General features: G+C 31.6%; 1 protein-coding gene across 1 annotated transcript in view; it reads right to left on the bottom strand.

Moving 5' to 3' along the window:
* Positions 1-1,512: 1,512 nt before the first annotated feature.
* Positions 1,513-15,035, bottom strand: part of LOC118180582 (uncharacterized) — a 61,320-nt gene continuing 47,797 nt past the window's right edge. The window contains exons 16-24 of the mRNA XM_085817796.1: positions 14,948-15,010; positions 14,015-14,065; positions 12,706-12,936; positions 7,876-7,929; positions 7,024-7,074; positions 5,898-5,948; positions 4,920-4,976; positions 3,831-3,926; positions 1,513-1,548 (exon numbers count right to left, since the gene is read on the bottom strand). Of these exons, the coding sequence (XP_085673922.1) occupies positions 1,513-1,548; positions 3,831-3,926; positions 4,920-4,976; positions 5,898-5,948; positions 7,024-7,074; positions 7,876-7,929; positions 12,706-12,936; positions 14,015-14,065; positions 14,948-15,010 (690 nt within the window). The remainder of the gene's footprint in view (positions 1,549-3,830; positions 3,927-4,919; positions 4,977-5,897; positions 5,949-7,023; positions 7,075-7,875; positions 7,930-12,705; positions 12,937-14,014; positions 14,066-14,947; positions 15,011-15,035) is intronic.

Below are 15,035 nucleotides of genomic sequence, written 5' to 3'. Positions count from 1 at the left end.
TGCAGTTTGTCGGAAAACTAGTCTGGACATTTCCTGACCTTTCCTGGATGCCGCGGGAAGACATAAATGGGGATTTTATCTGTATATATGTCATACATAATATTATATGAATATGCCAGAAGAATCTACTCTATTGTGTACTGATGACGCAAGTAACTGAGTATTACCTAATATAGCATTATAGGCTAGTATGCAATTAATTCAAACCTTAATGTAAAAACACTTTGTATCAGGGCTTAATTTCTAAAATTAGATGTGCCGGAGCTCTATGCAAGACCATCAGGAAAGAGGAACAAAAGTAAATAAATAAATATAAAGGCCCTTAAAAATTATTAATAATTAAAAAATTAAAGTTAATTATTACCAGATTAATTAATTATTAAATAAGTATTCATAATTTTTAATTAATATTAACAATAATTATTCCTATTGTTATTTAATTAATAATTATTGTTCAACTAATTAATGATTAATTATTATTATTCATTAAAATAATAAAAGAGTAAAGTAATTAAATGATTAGAATTAAATAAAATGTACAGAGCTAAATTAAAGTTAATAAGCGATTTTTAATATTGTTTTGCTAAAAATAAAATTTTCGAGATCAGATTTCTACTGAAATTGTTCTTCATCTGCATACAAGAAGTGCCAGACCCTTATTATTCATGCACTCCGTCTAGAATTATGATTTATCCCTAAAACTAAGAAGTACAGGAGGCAGGCTCTGGCACAATTTAAGTGCTGCCTTGTATATGTGCATGTAAATGTATAATAATTATTTTATCCGTATATCTACATCATGTTACAGGACTCAGGAAACTGAGTATCACCTAATTTATTATGTACATGTAAGCATTGGAGCCTGATATGCAATTCAAACCTTAATGGGAAAACACCCTGTGTAATTTTATTACAGTCAAAAGTCGTTAATTAGGACACCCATACTCCGGAATGATCTATAATCTGAACCTCAAAGCTAAAAACTTTCTGCGCATGCGCCAAGTAGACAAATGCGCATAGGCGTTTACGCGTGCGCTCAAGACCTTTTACCACTGCGCATATGCGTGTGCGCAAGTGCAGAATACGTTTTTGCGTGTGCGATTTATGTATAACGGACGGTATAATCTAAAATTATCTAATTATCTAGCTTTGAAAAGTTGCGTTCAGCAGACGTGACAGTTACTGGAAATGTCAAAGTGACAAGCAATGCAACAGAGACGTTTGGGAAAGAATCTAGCAAAATGTTCTCGTATATGAACTGCAGACTTTTAAAAGCACCAGTACTTTGTTGCACTAAACCTGCTAAGTTGCCCAATTCAGCACATATATCATGAGCATCAACATTCGACCCAGTAATTTCATCTGTTAAGATATCGCTGAAAACATCACAACACTTCATCAGGTCAGTTTCGCTCATTCGCTGAATTATGGTTGGCATGTTTAGCATATTTAGCCGATATTTTGGGAAAGTTAAATGAATAAAATTTAGGATAGCAAGGACAATGTGTTAATTTATTTACCAATAAATGCACTGATAAAAAACTCGAGCTAATAATTTAAGAAATATATATTAATATTTTAAACATTTTACCATATTTTAGAAAATTTTCTAATCGAAAATAATTTGAAATAAAAGAATTAATGTCTGACATTAAAAGTAATTGTTTTTAATTGATAAATAATTTCAACATGTATTTTCCCAAGGATTATGAAAAAGAAAATTTTGCTCAAATGTACCTGAAATTTTATCTCGTTTGGAAAAAGAACAATTCAGAGAAATTTTCTGTGGTCAAACTCTAACTGAAGATTTCAAAAATAGCACATTTGTTAACTTCTGGCTGAACTGAAAAAAATTTAAAGGCATTTTCAAATAAACCTATTAAATTTATATCGCCTATTTATTATGCACAACCTATTTGTGTGAACAAAGATTTTCTTCCATGTTAAATTTGAAAAATAGATACAGAATAAAATCATAAGTGGATCCTAATTTACGGTTAAAAACTAAGTGAAATAAGACCAGGCATAAAGAGATTCAAATATTTTAAGCACAGCCAAATTTCAGACTAAATTTTAAAATTAAAGCTATTAGAGGAAATTTTGATAATTAAAATCATAACCAATTTTTAATCTAATATTTCTTATGTGTGCATATGAAATACATACAGCCAATAGGTTGTGAAAATGGCAAAATATATTTTTTAATATTTCTATTGAGAAACTGAAAAATAATCATTGTAAAATGTAGTGGTGGTACATAAGTTTTTCAGTTTTTGTTTAGATGGTACACGTTAGTGAAAAGGTTGAGAACCACTGAATAAACACAAACAGATGATCGATTTTAAATAATAAACTTTTAATCACAACAATTACTCATCATAACTACTCCTTAAATCAACACTGAAGATATTTGAGTTGGAGAATAAATCAGACCAAGCGCGGCAGCGATGGAGCATTAAGTATTTCTCACACATCTTGAAAATATCCGTTAAAGCTAGAAATTTGGGCATGCAGTTGGGGAGTAACAAAAACAAGTTCCTTCAGTATCGCCACACTCCAAACAAACGACACTTAACTAACTTTTGGAAAATTACAGCTAGGTACTGATGTCTACTAAAACCACTGAAACTAAATAACTATGTATGATAAATCAATAAAACTTACGGGCGGTTTGCGCCGAGGCGGAAGACGCCGACGCCGACTGGAACTCACGCACTCCTGCAAAAGAAACAAACATATTTGGAAGCTTTTAGTAGTTTAGTGCACATATTCTAAATATTCTTACATTCGAATCAGGTAGGGAAAATCTTGAGATAACTGTAGGCCAGTTTTTAAGAGGTACGGACATTAAGTAGAATTAATCTAAATTATAAAATCTATGAGTTGCTAGATGTGAATTTCTAAGCTTCTTCAAACAAATATGTGTGCATTCAAACAAATCTGTGTATGTTGGATTTTGAAAGAGGAATGAAAATGGAGTCTGATGAATGGGACATTACTTTGATACTGTTTTCGATACTCATTCTGTATTACTACACCACTCACATTAAGCATGAAGCATTCAAATAGGAAACACACCTGGAATTCTGCATGCTTTAAATTGAAATATATTGTGTTAAAGAGGTACCAGATATATATCCATGAGATCAGTGCAGAAAAAAGACCTATAGATTTTTTTATAAGCAGTAAATAATCAAGAAAAATATCCTTCGTGTCTTTCATGTTTAATTTTTCTACTCTTTAAATATTACAGCTGTAGAGGATGAGAAAGGCAGTTCCGCGAACAACTCATTATGTCAGTCATCACTTAAAGTATGAGATGGGGCATAAACTCTGTTAGAACATGGAACAAAGTTAAATCATTTTCCAAGCTGCTGACAACTAGCTTCACAACAGTGTAAGATATTTTCTTGACCTGATGTAAGTCCTATGGACTGACATTTTTATGCATCTTTAGAAGAAATTATGAGGCTATTATTTTATTTTTCTTTACTGCTACATTTTGCTATAGTATGAAGAACTTACCCATGAACGTCTCAAAATTATGTTCTATAAAAAGAAATGATTCATTGCAATAACCATAAAGGGTGTTACTTTATTTTTACATTATTTAAACATTTACACATATAATGCTCCCCGAAAGGGCATTAACTTCAACTGGTAAATTAAAACTAAAAACAGATGTCTAATAAAAGCTCCTACACTAAGCTGACTACTGATAAAAAAAAGTTAAATAAAATTTTAAGAAAAACTTCAGTTGAATTATGAATTTGAATGACAGATACTTAATCATTCTCTTTATAATATGTATGAAGATTCACAAAACTTACTTTAGGTGCGCAAGGTGGTGCAGGTGGAGGAGATGGTGCAGGAAGAGGTGATGATGATGGAGGAGGAGGTGGAGGTGGGACAGCTGATGCCACATTCTGTAAACGCAAAACAAACATACTTAGAAACGTTCAATACTTAGTACACATATTCCAAGTATTTCTTAAAATTTACAATCGGATGTCAAACATCTTGAAAAAGCAATATGAGAGTTTTTATGAAATACTGAAATCAAGTGAAAACTAATATAAATTATCAAACAGTTCCGTTTTGCCGGATGTGAATTTTCGAGCTTTCACAGACCTTCTTTTTTTTTTTTTTTTTTTACAACTGCAGCTACATCTTGCTGGTGCTGTTTTCCATTCCACACAGGAGGTCAAAATGAAGTTGATATGTTTTTGGACTCGCAGTCATCAAGTTTCTGGGCCAAACGTTTTGAAAAACTACCAAAACAATGGCATAAAATAACGGTGGTGGTTACTACCTGCACTAAAGACACCGCTTTCATGTTTTTTTAATGCAATTAAGAACGTTTTTTTTGATGGAAAACTTTCTTTAAGATCAGGCACATTTCAACAATACAATTCCATGACAATACTATAAGAAATGAAATTCTGAAATACTGTACGAAACACAGATTATATGACATTTGAAACATTTACTAGACAATTGAGAAAATATAATTGCTATTGCAACACTGAAATAAGAGCAAGAAAACAATACTTAAAAAAACAGCAGCAATCATTTAACAAAGTACCAGACATTTCCAAATATAAGCCGACCTGCATACAATCCAGACTTTGTTACAAAAATTCAGTTAAAATTGAAGACACATATGTGCAAATTTTAAATCTTTCAGATGCATTCCTTATTAAAAATAATCTGATGTGAACACAATGACTCTCTCGTATGGAGTATTTATACACACTTTTAATGCATTTCAATTTATACTTAATTCCTCAAATTTGAGATATATTTTCATTCATTTAATTCAGTTCTCACTCCGTGACAAGAGAAAAATATGTAAAAACTAAAAATTCCTTCATTAAAAATTGAAAAATATGATAAAACATAAATTTCATTTGTCTTACCCGAAATGGCATCCCTGTCCCACAAGCTCTCGTCATTGACCTCGTGACTGGGCGGTGCTGAAACAAAAATTTTTAATTAGAAATATAATCTTTGGAAATTCAAGCAAAAAGTTTCATTCATAAACAATAAAAAATTTGGCAGCATACAATAAATAAAACTGGGCATAGTTTGTCAGCTCTTTGGTTACCCAGGTAACCAACCCTTTCCATGGCATTGAGAATTAAAATTAGACGGCAATTCATTCACAAGCTGGCAATAGTTTTCACTATTTACTAATATTTTATTAACTTTTTTCTATTATTAGCAAGCAGATTATTATATCTTAACTAAGTAAGCTTTTGTTTGAGGGAAAGAAGCATAAAAACATAAAGCGGGGGAACTTGATAAAAGCCACAGATTTTATAACCCTCCAATGTCACAGTATTTGCTTATAAAGGATAATTTTAAGTTTTAATGTTTTGGCAACAATGATATTTTTTCTTAGATTGTAAAAGATTGAGTTAAAAAATGTGTCTGGCATCTAGAGGGATTATTATGATTTTGATAAACGGTGTAAGGCTTGTTTTGATTAACCTCATAAAGTGTTCTCTTTATGTATTAGTATAAAGTGTTTTTTTATGAGAAGTACATAATTCTTAGAAAATATAATCTACATGCCAACTTCACACCGACACGACAACAATAGAAAACGTAACTATTTTATGACAGTTATAGCATACATATAGAATTATAAATATCAGGTTTTTAAGAAAAGTTTCCCGCAGTTGCAAATATCATCTGTGCCATCAGTTTGCACTGGCATATTTAATCATATTTTGTCGTACAATTTTTCGCATTTGAATGAAAGAGACTTGCTTTAGTATACTGTGTTGTGAAATACGTAAAAAAAATATCGTTATCATTAAATACAAGGAGCCTAAAATGCTACCGAATTAGAACCATCATTTACGTTCAATTCTGTTGAAAAAATAACTTACTTGAGGCACTGGGGTCAAAGACTCCACCCTCTTCCTCTTCTTCCTGTTGCCCTATAAAAGTAACAAATATATTTAGACACAACTATTAGAATACTTAATGCACATATTACAAGTATTTCTTACATTTATAATTACATATCAAAACCTTGAGATTACAGCATGTCATTTATGTTTATGCTGCTATATAAAGATTATATTTGAAAGTAAATGAAATTTTAAAATTTTATTAAATTTACTTTCTCTCAAATTTTAGAAAACCATTTTGATGTCATAATGGTAACTGCCTACAAATCATAAAATCACACATTTGTATTGCCATTTCAAAACTGAGTTTCTTTTACTAAAAGAATGGCATGCAAAATACATACCTGAATCACAAAACTAAATAAAACAAATGAATTCATAATTTTAAATAAATAATGTTAAACTATTAGAATCTATAAAAGCAACATTTTGAATACTCCCACCACATAGAATTATGCAGTTTTTAATTGCAGTTAAAAACATGATTGCATAATCTTTGAGATAAGTATGTTCAAGATATGATGGAAATTCTAAAGATTTAGTTTTGTATAGTCAACATTATTTTTCAAAATATGCTCTGTCCAATATATAGAAACATTTACAATGTAAAAAATATCAGCAGAATAAATATTGTGGAAAAATAATTACTTCTTAAGGATCTGCATATATTTGCAGAACCTTACTACATATTAACATACTGTAGAAATGCACTTATTTTGGATAAAATGAGATGCTGCAGGGATTCTATAGAAAAAATTTATCATTTAGCATTTTAGACTTAAATGCACAGATTTGTAGAAATCCCTATTAATGATGCTTCAGGTTTATAAACAACATTTACAGTTACAACTCTACTTTTGTGGTCACCCAGAGAGATATTTATATAAAAAATGGAATAGTATTGAAGATTAATGCAGTTTTAGAATTAAAAATTCCAATTCACATTGGTGTGTTTAATATATTTTGTCAAACAATTTTGGACATTAAGAGTGTGTTGTGAAATAAGTAAAAAAATGTCGTTATCATTAAATGCAAGGAGTCTAAAATGCTACCAGATTAGAATCACCATTTACTTCCAATTCTGCTGCAAAAAATAACTTACTTGAGGCATTGGGACAGGAGACTCTGCCCTCTTCCGCTTCTTCCTATTGCCCTATAAAAGTAACAAATATATTTAGAAACAACTAACAGAATAGTTACTGCACATATTACAAACATTTCTAACATTTGCAATCACATATCAAAACCTAGAGATATTTAATCATTCTTTTTTAAATATATATAAAGATACACAAAACTTACTTCAGGCAGGCAAGGAGGTGAAGGAGGTGGTGCAAAAGTTGAGGATGCCACACACTATTAAAGTAAAAAATATATACAACATAATTCAATCATTTTTAAAGCAAAAAAATGTACAATTTACAAACATATAAGAGTAAAGAAATTGAGATCACTGAGCCGGGTAACAGAGTGGATATATATATAAATATATTTATATACGTTTGGTGCGGCCGATTGCAACCATAATAAGAGGTGCACATCTACATGTTATAGCAGTCCTATATACAAAATTTCAACGTTCTGAGGCTACTCGTTTTTGAGTTATGCAAAATACATACGTTTGTACAGACGCCACGAAAAATTCTCTTCAGAATTAACTTTAAAGCAGTTTTATAATTTTTTGGAAGGAAAAGAGTATTTTATTCTGTCCTTACGTACAGATATCACGCAAAAACATCGTTCCATTGCATTCGATAGCGGTCAGAATGGATATTTTCGTTGAAATTTGCTGCCTGAAACTTTTCACGATTACAATACTTCCTTTTTACTTCATACAAGGAAGTAATAAATGTGCATGTCCAGAGCATTTTGCTCAGAGATTACTAAAATCTGTGTAACCTAGAGATATTTAATCATTCTTTTTTAAATATATATAAAGATACACAAAACTTACTTCAGGCAGGCAAGGAGGTGAAGGAGGGGATGCAGAAGTTGGGGATGCCACACACTGTAAAAGTAACAAATATATTTAGAAACTTTCAATAGTTAGTGCACATATTACAACTATTTCTCACATTTACAAACTATAAAAAATATGAAGTGTACACCACATGACTTCCTTGTACGGAACATTAAATTATATGCATTTTTTCTTACATTTCATTTAAACTTATTAGATTGAATTAAACCTACTTCTCCAACAGCGCATGAACCACAATAGAATAAATGCATTCTTTAAAATTCACTTTGTTTACCATAGCAACACTCTGGCGCTAGATTTACTTAACAGTATTATATTTCGTTCATAGTATAACTCAGAATGCACAAAATTTATATCATTTAAAGAATTATCTAATCGTTGCCACATGTTCTATTCAAATACTAGAAGCTAGAACTATGTATAAAAGAAATTAAGCAAACAAAACAAAAAAGAAACAGTTTTTCACGGACGATTGAGTATTTCTCATTCAATTAATTCAGTTCTCACTTCGCGAGAAGGCAAAAATACATAAAAATTCAAAATATCTATATTAAAAATTACGAAGTAAATCTTAAACACTTATTTCCTTGAAAAAAATTATAGAAAGGATTAAGCATGATTTAATTCGCAATAATAAATTAAGGCGTTATCTTTGTTGTTGCGAAGCTAAGTTTCTCTAGATTGGCAACAAATCCACTATCCTGCTGTTTCAAACGTAAACAAGCAATAGCACTTAAACAATTTTAAAATTGTTGATAATTCTAAAAATATTGCATGCAGATTTACTCAAAGCATAAAAACCTTAACCGGAAGATAAGAACAACATAATTCAATCATTTTTAAAGCAAATAATGTACAATTTACAAACATATAAGAGTAAAGAAACTGAGATCACTGAGCCGGGTAACAGAGTGGATATATATATAAATATATTTATATACATTTGTTGTGGCCGATTGCAACCAAAATACGAGATGCACATCTACATGTTATAGCAGTCCTATATACAAAATTTCAACGTTCTGAGGCTACTCGTTTTTGAGTTATGCGAGATACTTACGTACGTACAGAAGCAACGAAAAATTCTCTTCAGAATTCATTTTAAAGCAGTTTTATAATTTTTTTGGAGGAAAAGAGTGTTTTATTCTGTCCTTACATACAAATATCATGGAAATACATTGTTAAATTGCATTTGAAAGAGGTCAAAATGGGATATTTTTGTTGAAATATGTTGCCTGAAAATTTTCGTGATTACCATACTTCCTTTTTACTTCGTATAGGGAAGTAAAAACCTTGAGATAACTGTATGACAGCCACGGGCAACTGGGTGCCTGGGAATCATTTAACATGTGCCACCTCTTTGCGATCACAATAAAAATGTTTTAGTTTTCAATAAAATTCTACATGAAAGTTTTCTTATTTTTAATGAAATAGAAATTGCACAGATACCGGCACAAAGCGAAATGTGACCGATCTCTTTTTCTATGTGCATATATCCAAATCCTTCTAAACTTTTCAAGTTGCAATGTCTAAAATCCTAAAGAAATATTACCTTTGCCAATTCTGTAACAGCAAAAAGGCAGAAATATTTTGAAAAAAAAAATCAGAGGGAAAAAGTATAAAATCAATTTTATAGAGAAAACTGGACTACGTGGGTTTTAAAGCGGAAAGCATTTACTGTCTTGTTAATTTTTCAGATTCAAAATATTGCATAATAAGTTGCTATAATCAAAAGTATTGTCACTTTATATGATAGCAAAAAATACAAATGTTTCATTTTAATGTTATTTTTTAAATACAATTTCAATATATTAGCATTATTAATTATAGAATAGAAATTCATCAATGATATATTTTTAAAAAATATCGTCGAAAATTACCAAATTTCCGAATTAAAAGTTTTCTACAGAAAATAATCTTAAAATCGACAAAATGTTCATAAGTCGCCAAACTTGGAACCGTTCAATTAAGAATTCACATTCCCAAAACATAAAAAGTTGTTTAGAGCTCTTCATTAGAAAAAATGAAATAATTTCGAAAAGCATGCGTTTCACTTCTTGCTTAGAAACTTGAGTATCCCACCGTTTATATTAAAAATAGGAACAAATTATAATCCATGAACCTATTCACCCATTCAAAAGATAACTATATATCTCAGTGAAAGGCCAAAATATTTATTCAAAGTACTATTTCACATTCAAAATGGCAGTCCTGAAAACCGACAAATTTCAGATGATTAAAATTAAAGACCTCTTGCCAAATTTGGTTGAAATTAAGAACTTTTAAGGACTCTTAAGGACCATACAAACCCTGGAGAAACATTCATGTGCACATATGCAAAATAATATATTTCCCTCCTAACTTTATTTATTAAGAACGTTTTTATGAAATATTGTACGAAATACAGATTATATGATATATGAAATAGTTACTAGGCAAAAATAAATGACAACAGAAAGTAGAATTGCTATTGCAACAGTGAAATGACAGCAAGAAAACAATACTTAAAGCAACAGCAGCAACCATTTAACAGACTACCAAACATTTCCAAATACACTGGTTATCATAAATAAGGAAAAATTTAAAAAATCACGATTACTGAAAAAGTTACATGTAGAATTTAATGAAACTTACTCACAATATACAACACATAGTAAGGTATCAAATAACATAAAAAGAAATTATCAGACAAATATGGTAGTATAAAAATTAGTACACGTATAAAATGAACAAATCGAAGATGTCAGTTTGCTATGCCTTCAATATGGAATATGATCGCCTCTAGAAGCAATACAGCGATGTGTGATGCTTTCAATTACGCAGTCTATCAGTTCCATAGGAAGCGAGAGCCATTGCTCTTGCAAAGCAGTTGCAAGCGCGACAAGGGTCTGAGGGGGCAGATTGAGAGCAGCTGGACGTCTCCCTAAAGCATCTCAAATGTGCTCGATAGGATTCAAGCCCGGGGATTGAGCTGGCCACTCCATGCGCATAATTGTTTCCTGTTGAAGATAATCATCTATGATGTGAGCCCTGTGTGGTCTTGCATTGTCGTCCTGCAACAGGAAAGCTTCACCTATTGCCCCAGAATATGGGCGCACATAAACATCAAGGATGTCATCTCTATAATTCTGAGCATTCTGAGCATTGGTGGTATTCTCTATAATTCTGAGCATTCACGGTTCCCCTTGTAAAGATATGGAAGTCTGTGCGTCCACCCAAAGAGATGCCACCCCAAACATAGACACTGCCCCTTCCGTATGCACGGATGTTTGACAGATAACGGGTTCTAGGTTCTCTCTCCATATCAAATAACGCCTACTGTCCCTTTCTAGACTAAACCTTGACTCATCCGTAAAGACAACCGCCCTCCATTGATCAAGCTTCCAGTGGACATGTTGTAGTGACCACTGAAAATGGTCCCTCCTATGGCAAGACGTGAGCGGCACGCAAATGGTTGTTCGCCTCGCATACAGACCACCTTCATGAAGCCTTCTACACACAGTTGACGTTGACACCAACCTTCCGGTGTCTGGCACATAATCTCAAATATCGGTCATCGGCGCTCATCGTAGCAGTTGGCCGTCCTTGGCTGAACCTCCTAGATGCCGAATCTGTGGTTTGAAATTGCCTCCAAAGTCTACGAACCACAGAAGGACTCACATTTAACCATCTGGCCACTTCTGTTTGACTTTGTCCTGCCTCTAGTCTCCCAATGGCTCTCCATTGCAGTTCTGCAGGCAGACGATGGCTGGAGGTCATTGTTACGAATTGGCTATCTCAGATTTCTGATGTCACTATCACAGTGAAATATGTGGGCTTGCTCTCAAACATGGACTTTTATGCTCCTTGCAGATGACGTATTCCGAAAGCAGCGCCACTAATTTGCATATCGCAGTTTTACTCAGCTACTCTTAGTTGGCAACATATTCAAATTTTACACGGTTTGGCTTATTTTTGCAAATTTTACACGGTTTGGCTTATTTTTGTGGGAGTTATCGCTATTTTTCTGATTTTTCCTTAATTTATGATAACCAGTTTATAAGCCAACCTGCAGACAGGCCAAGATTTTTTGTAAAAACACAATCAAAACTGAAGACACATATGTGCAAATTGCATCATAAATCAAGTTACATGACAAATCAAGCAAAATTCCTTCCCTGGCCTTTACCTGCACAACTGTTTGTCTGTTTACCACAGATATACATACTTCTTACAAAAATATTTTGACCCAAATATTCATCTTTTGGCCTTTTTAAATATAAAACATTATAAATTACAAAATATAGCATTCTATACATTTCTTTGCCATTTCTATTTAAGGCAAATCCTCATAAAAAATTCTGATGTGGACACCACATGACTTTCAGTGGTAAATTTTGTATACTGTAATAGCATATTACAGTATACAAATTTTTTGCTACATTTCATTTAAACTTAATTCCTTCAATTTGAGATATATTTCTCATTCAATTCAATTCTCACTTCGCGGCAATACAAAATTACATAAAAACTCGAAATATCTCCATTAAAAATTGAAAAATATGAAACAAATTAAATTACATAAAATTAAATTTAATTAAATTTGTCTTAAAATTAATGATGTCCTCGTCCCAGGGACCTGACTTTGTGCCCTGGTCACTAAGACCTCATCACTGCCCGGATGACTCGCTGTAACAAAGTTTTTAAATACAAAATAAAATCTTTTAAGTTATCTGAAATGGAACTATCATGTTACCAGATTTAAACAATTATTTAATTCTAGTTCTGTTGCAAACAATATATATGAAGATGTACAAAACGTACTTCGGAAGGGAATGATGGCAGTGGTGTAGCGATGGGGGGACAAGGGGGTGTATGATGCTCCGGGCGCTCCTCACACAGGGATGCCAAATGGTCCCCAAACAAAAACCTCATCACATCACTTTGTTCGGGGGGATGCCAAAAAGGTATTTCGCTTGATTCTCCACCGAATGATGGACCAGGATACGAGGAGGTGGATGGTGTGGAGTAAATACTGCTATTCTTTTTCTTGCCCTACAAAAGTAACAAATGTATTTAGAAACAACTATTAGAGTAGTTAGTGCACATATTACAAATATTTCTCACATTTACAATCACATATAAAAAGCTTGAGATTACAGCATGTCATTTATGTTTATGCTGCTATGTTAAGATTCTATTCGAAAGTAAATGAAATTAAAAAATTTTATTAAATTTAATTTCTCTTAAAGTTTAGAAAAGCATTTTGATGGCATAATGGTAACTGCCCACAAATCATAAAATCGCACATTTGTATTGCCATTTCAAAAACTGAGTTTCTTTTACTAAAAGAATGGTATGCAAAACACACCTCTGAATCACAAAACTAAATAAAACAAATGAATTCAAAATTTTAAATAAATATTGGTAAACTATTAGAATCTATAAAAGCAACATTTTGAAATCACCCACCACATAGAATTCTGCAGTTTTTAATTGCAGTTAAAAACATAATTGCATGATCTTCGAGATATGTATGTTGAAGGTATGATGGAAATTGTTAAGATTTAGTTTCGTATAGCCAACATTATTTTTCAAAATATGTTGTGAAATACAATATACGTAAACTTTTACAATGGAAATATAAACAGAATAAATATTGTGGAAAAATAATTACTTCTTAAGGATCTGCATACATTTGCAGAACCTTACTACATATTAACATACTGTAGAAATGCACTTATTTTGGATAAATTGAGATGCTGTATGGATTCTAAAGAAAAAAATTTAGCATCTAGCAGTTTAGACTCAAAACACACAAATTTGTAGAAATCTCCATTAATGATGCTTCAGGTTTCTAAACAACATGTACAGTTAAACTCTACTTTTGTGGTCACACAGAGAGATATTTATACAAAAAATGGAATAGTATTGAAGATTAATGCAGTTTTAGTGTCAAAAATTCAAATTCACATTGGTGTGTTTAATATATTTTGTCAAACAATTTTGGGTATTAAGAGTGTGTTGTGAAATATGTAAAAAAAATATTGTTCTCATTAAATAAAAGGTGTCTAAAATGCTACCAGATTAGAACCACTATTTACTTCCAATTCTGCTGCAAAAAATAACTTACTTGAGGCATTGGGACAGGAGACTCTGTCCTCTTCCGCTTCTTCCTATTGCCCTATAAAAGTAACAAATATATTTAGAAACAACTAACAGAATAAATAGTGCACATATTAAAAACTTTTATTACATTTACAATCACATATCTAAACCTAGAGATTGCTGCATGCAAGTTTTATGAGTGTATTGACCTGACGTAAAACTAACATAAAGTATGAAAAAATTATGAGTTGCTGGAAGTGAATTTTTCGAGTTCAAAAGTTTCGTGTGCATTTACATTGAGCCATGTATGTCAGATTTTGTTATACTACCCTATATTATGCAGAACTTAAGACCCCAAAATAATGAATTAAATAGAATCGACTAATGATTTATTACTTTTGAAATTTATCTGCTAAAATTTCAGATTCCACACGAAAATGATACTCTATGTGTCATTTACATCAATGTTGTTATATTGAGATTCTATTCAAAAGTAAATTAAATTTATTTCAAAATTTTTATTAAATATATTTTCTCTCAATTTCTGAACAAAGTATTTTGATACTTTTTTAATTCAATTTTGTGCTTAATGTTTCTTGTCTTGAGTTATTACAGCTATAGAGGATGAGAAAGTCAGTTCCACTATGTCCATAAAAGGAATGATTCCTTGCAAAAACCATAAAAAAAAGTTACTGTACTTTACATTATTTCAACATTAAACTAATAAAATAATACTTCCAATAAACGAGACTTAACTTCAGATGGGAAATTAAAACTAAGCACAGATGTCTACTAAAAGCTCGTACGCTAAGCTGACTACTGATAAAAATCTCTACTGATAAGTTATATCAAATCTTAAGAACTTTAGTTAAATTATGAATTAAAAACATTCAAAATCTTAATTGACAGATACTTAATCGTACTTCTTATAATATATATGAAGATGAACAAAACTTACCTTAGGTGGGCAAGGTGGTGTAATTGGAGGTGGAGAAGGTGGTTGGAAAAGGGATGCCTCTCGCTGTAAAAGTAACAAACATATTGAG

Source organism: Stegodyphus dumicola, chromosome 5, assembly GCF_044657685.1.
Source record: "Stegodyphus dumicola isolate Sdum_Otavi_A_Nest chromosome 5, ASM4465768v1".
Lineage (NCBI taxonomy): Eukaryota > Metazoa > Arthropoda > Arachnida > Araneae > Eresidae > Stegodyphus > Stegodyphus dumicola.
Note: the sequence above shows the minus strand (reverse complement) of the source record. Positions and strands in the feature narration are given on the sequence as shown.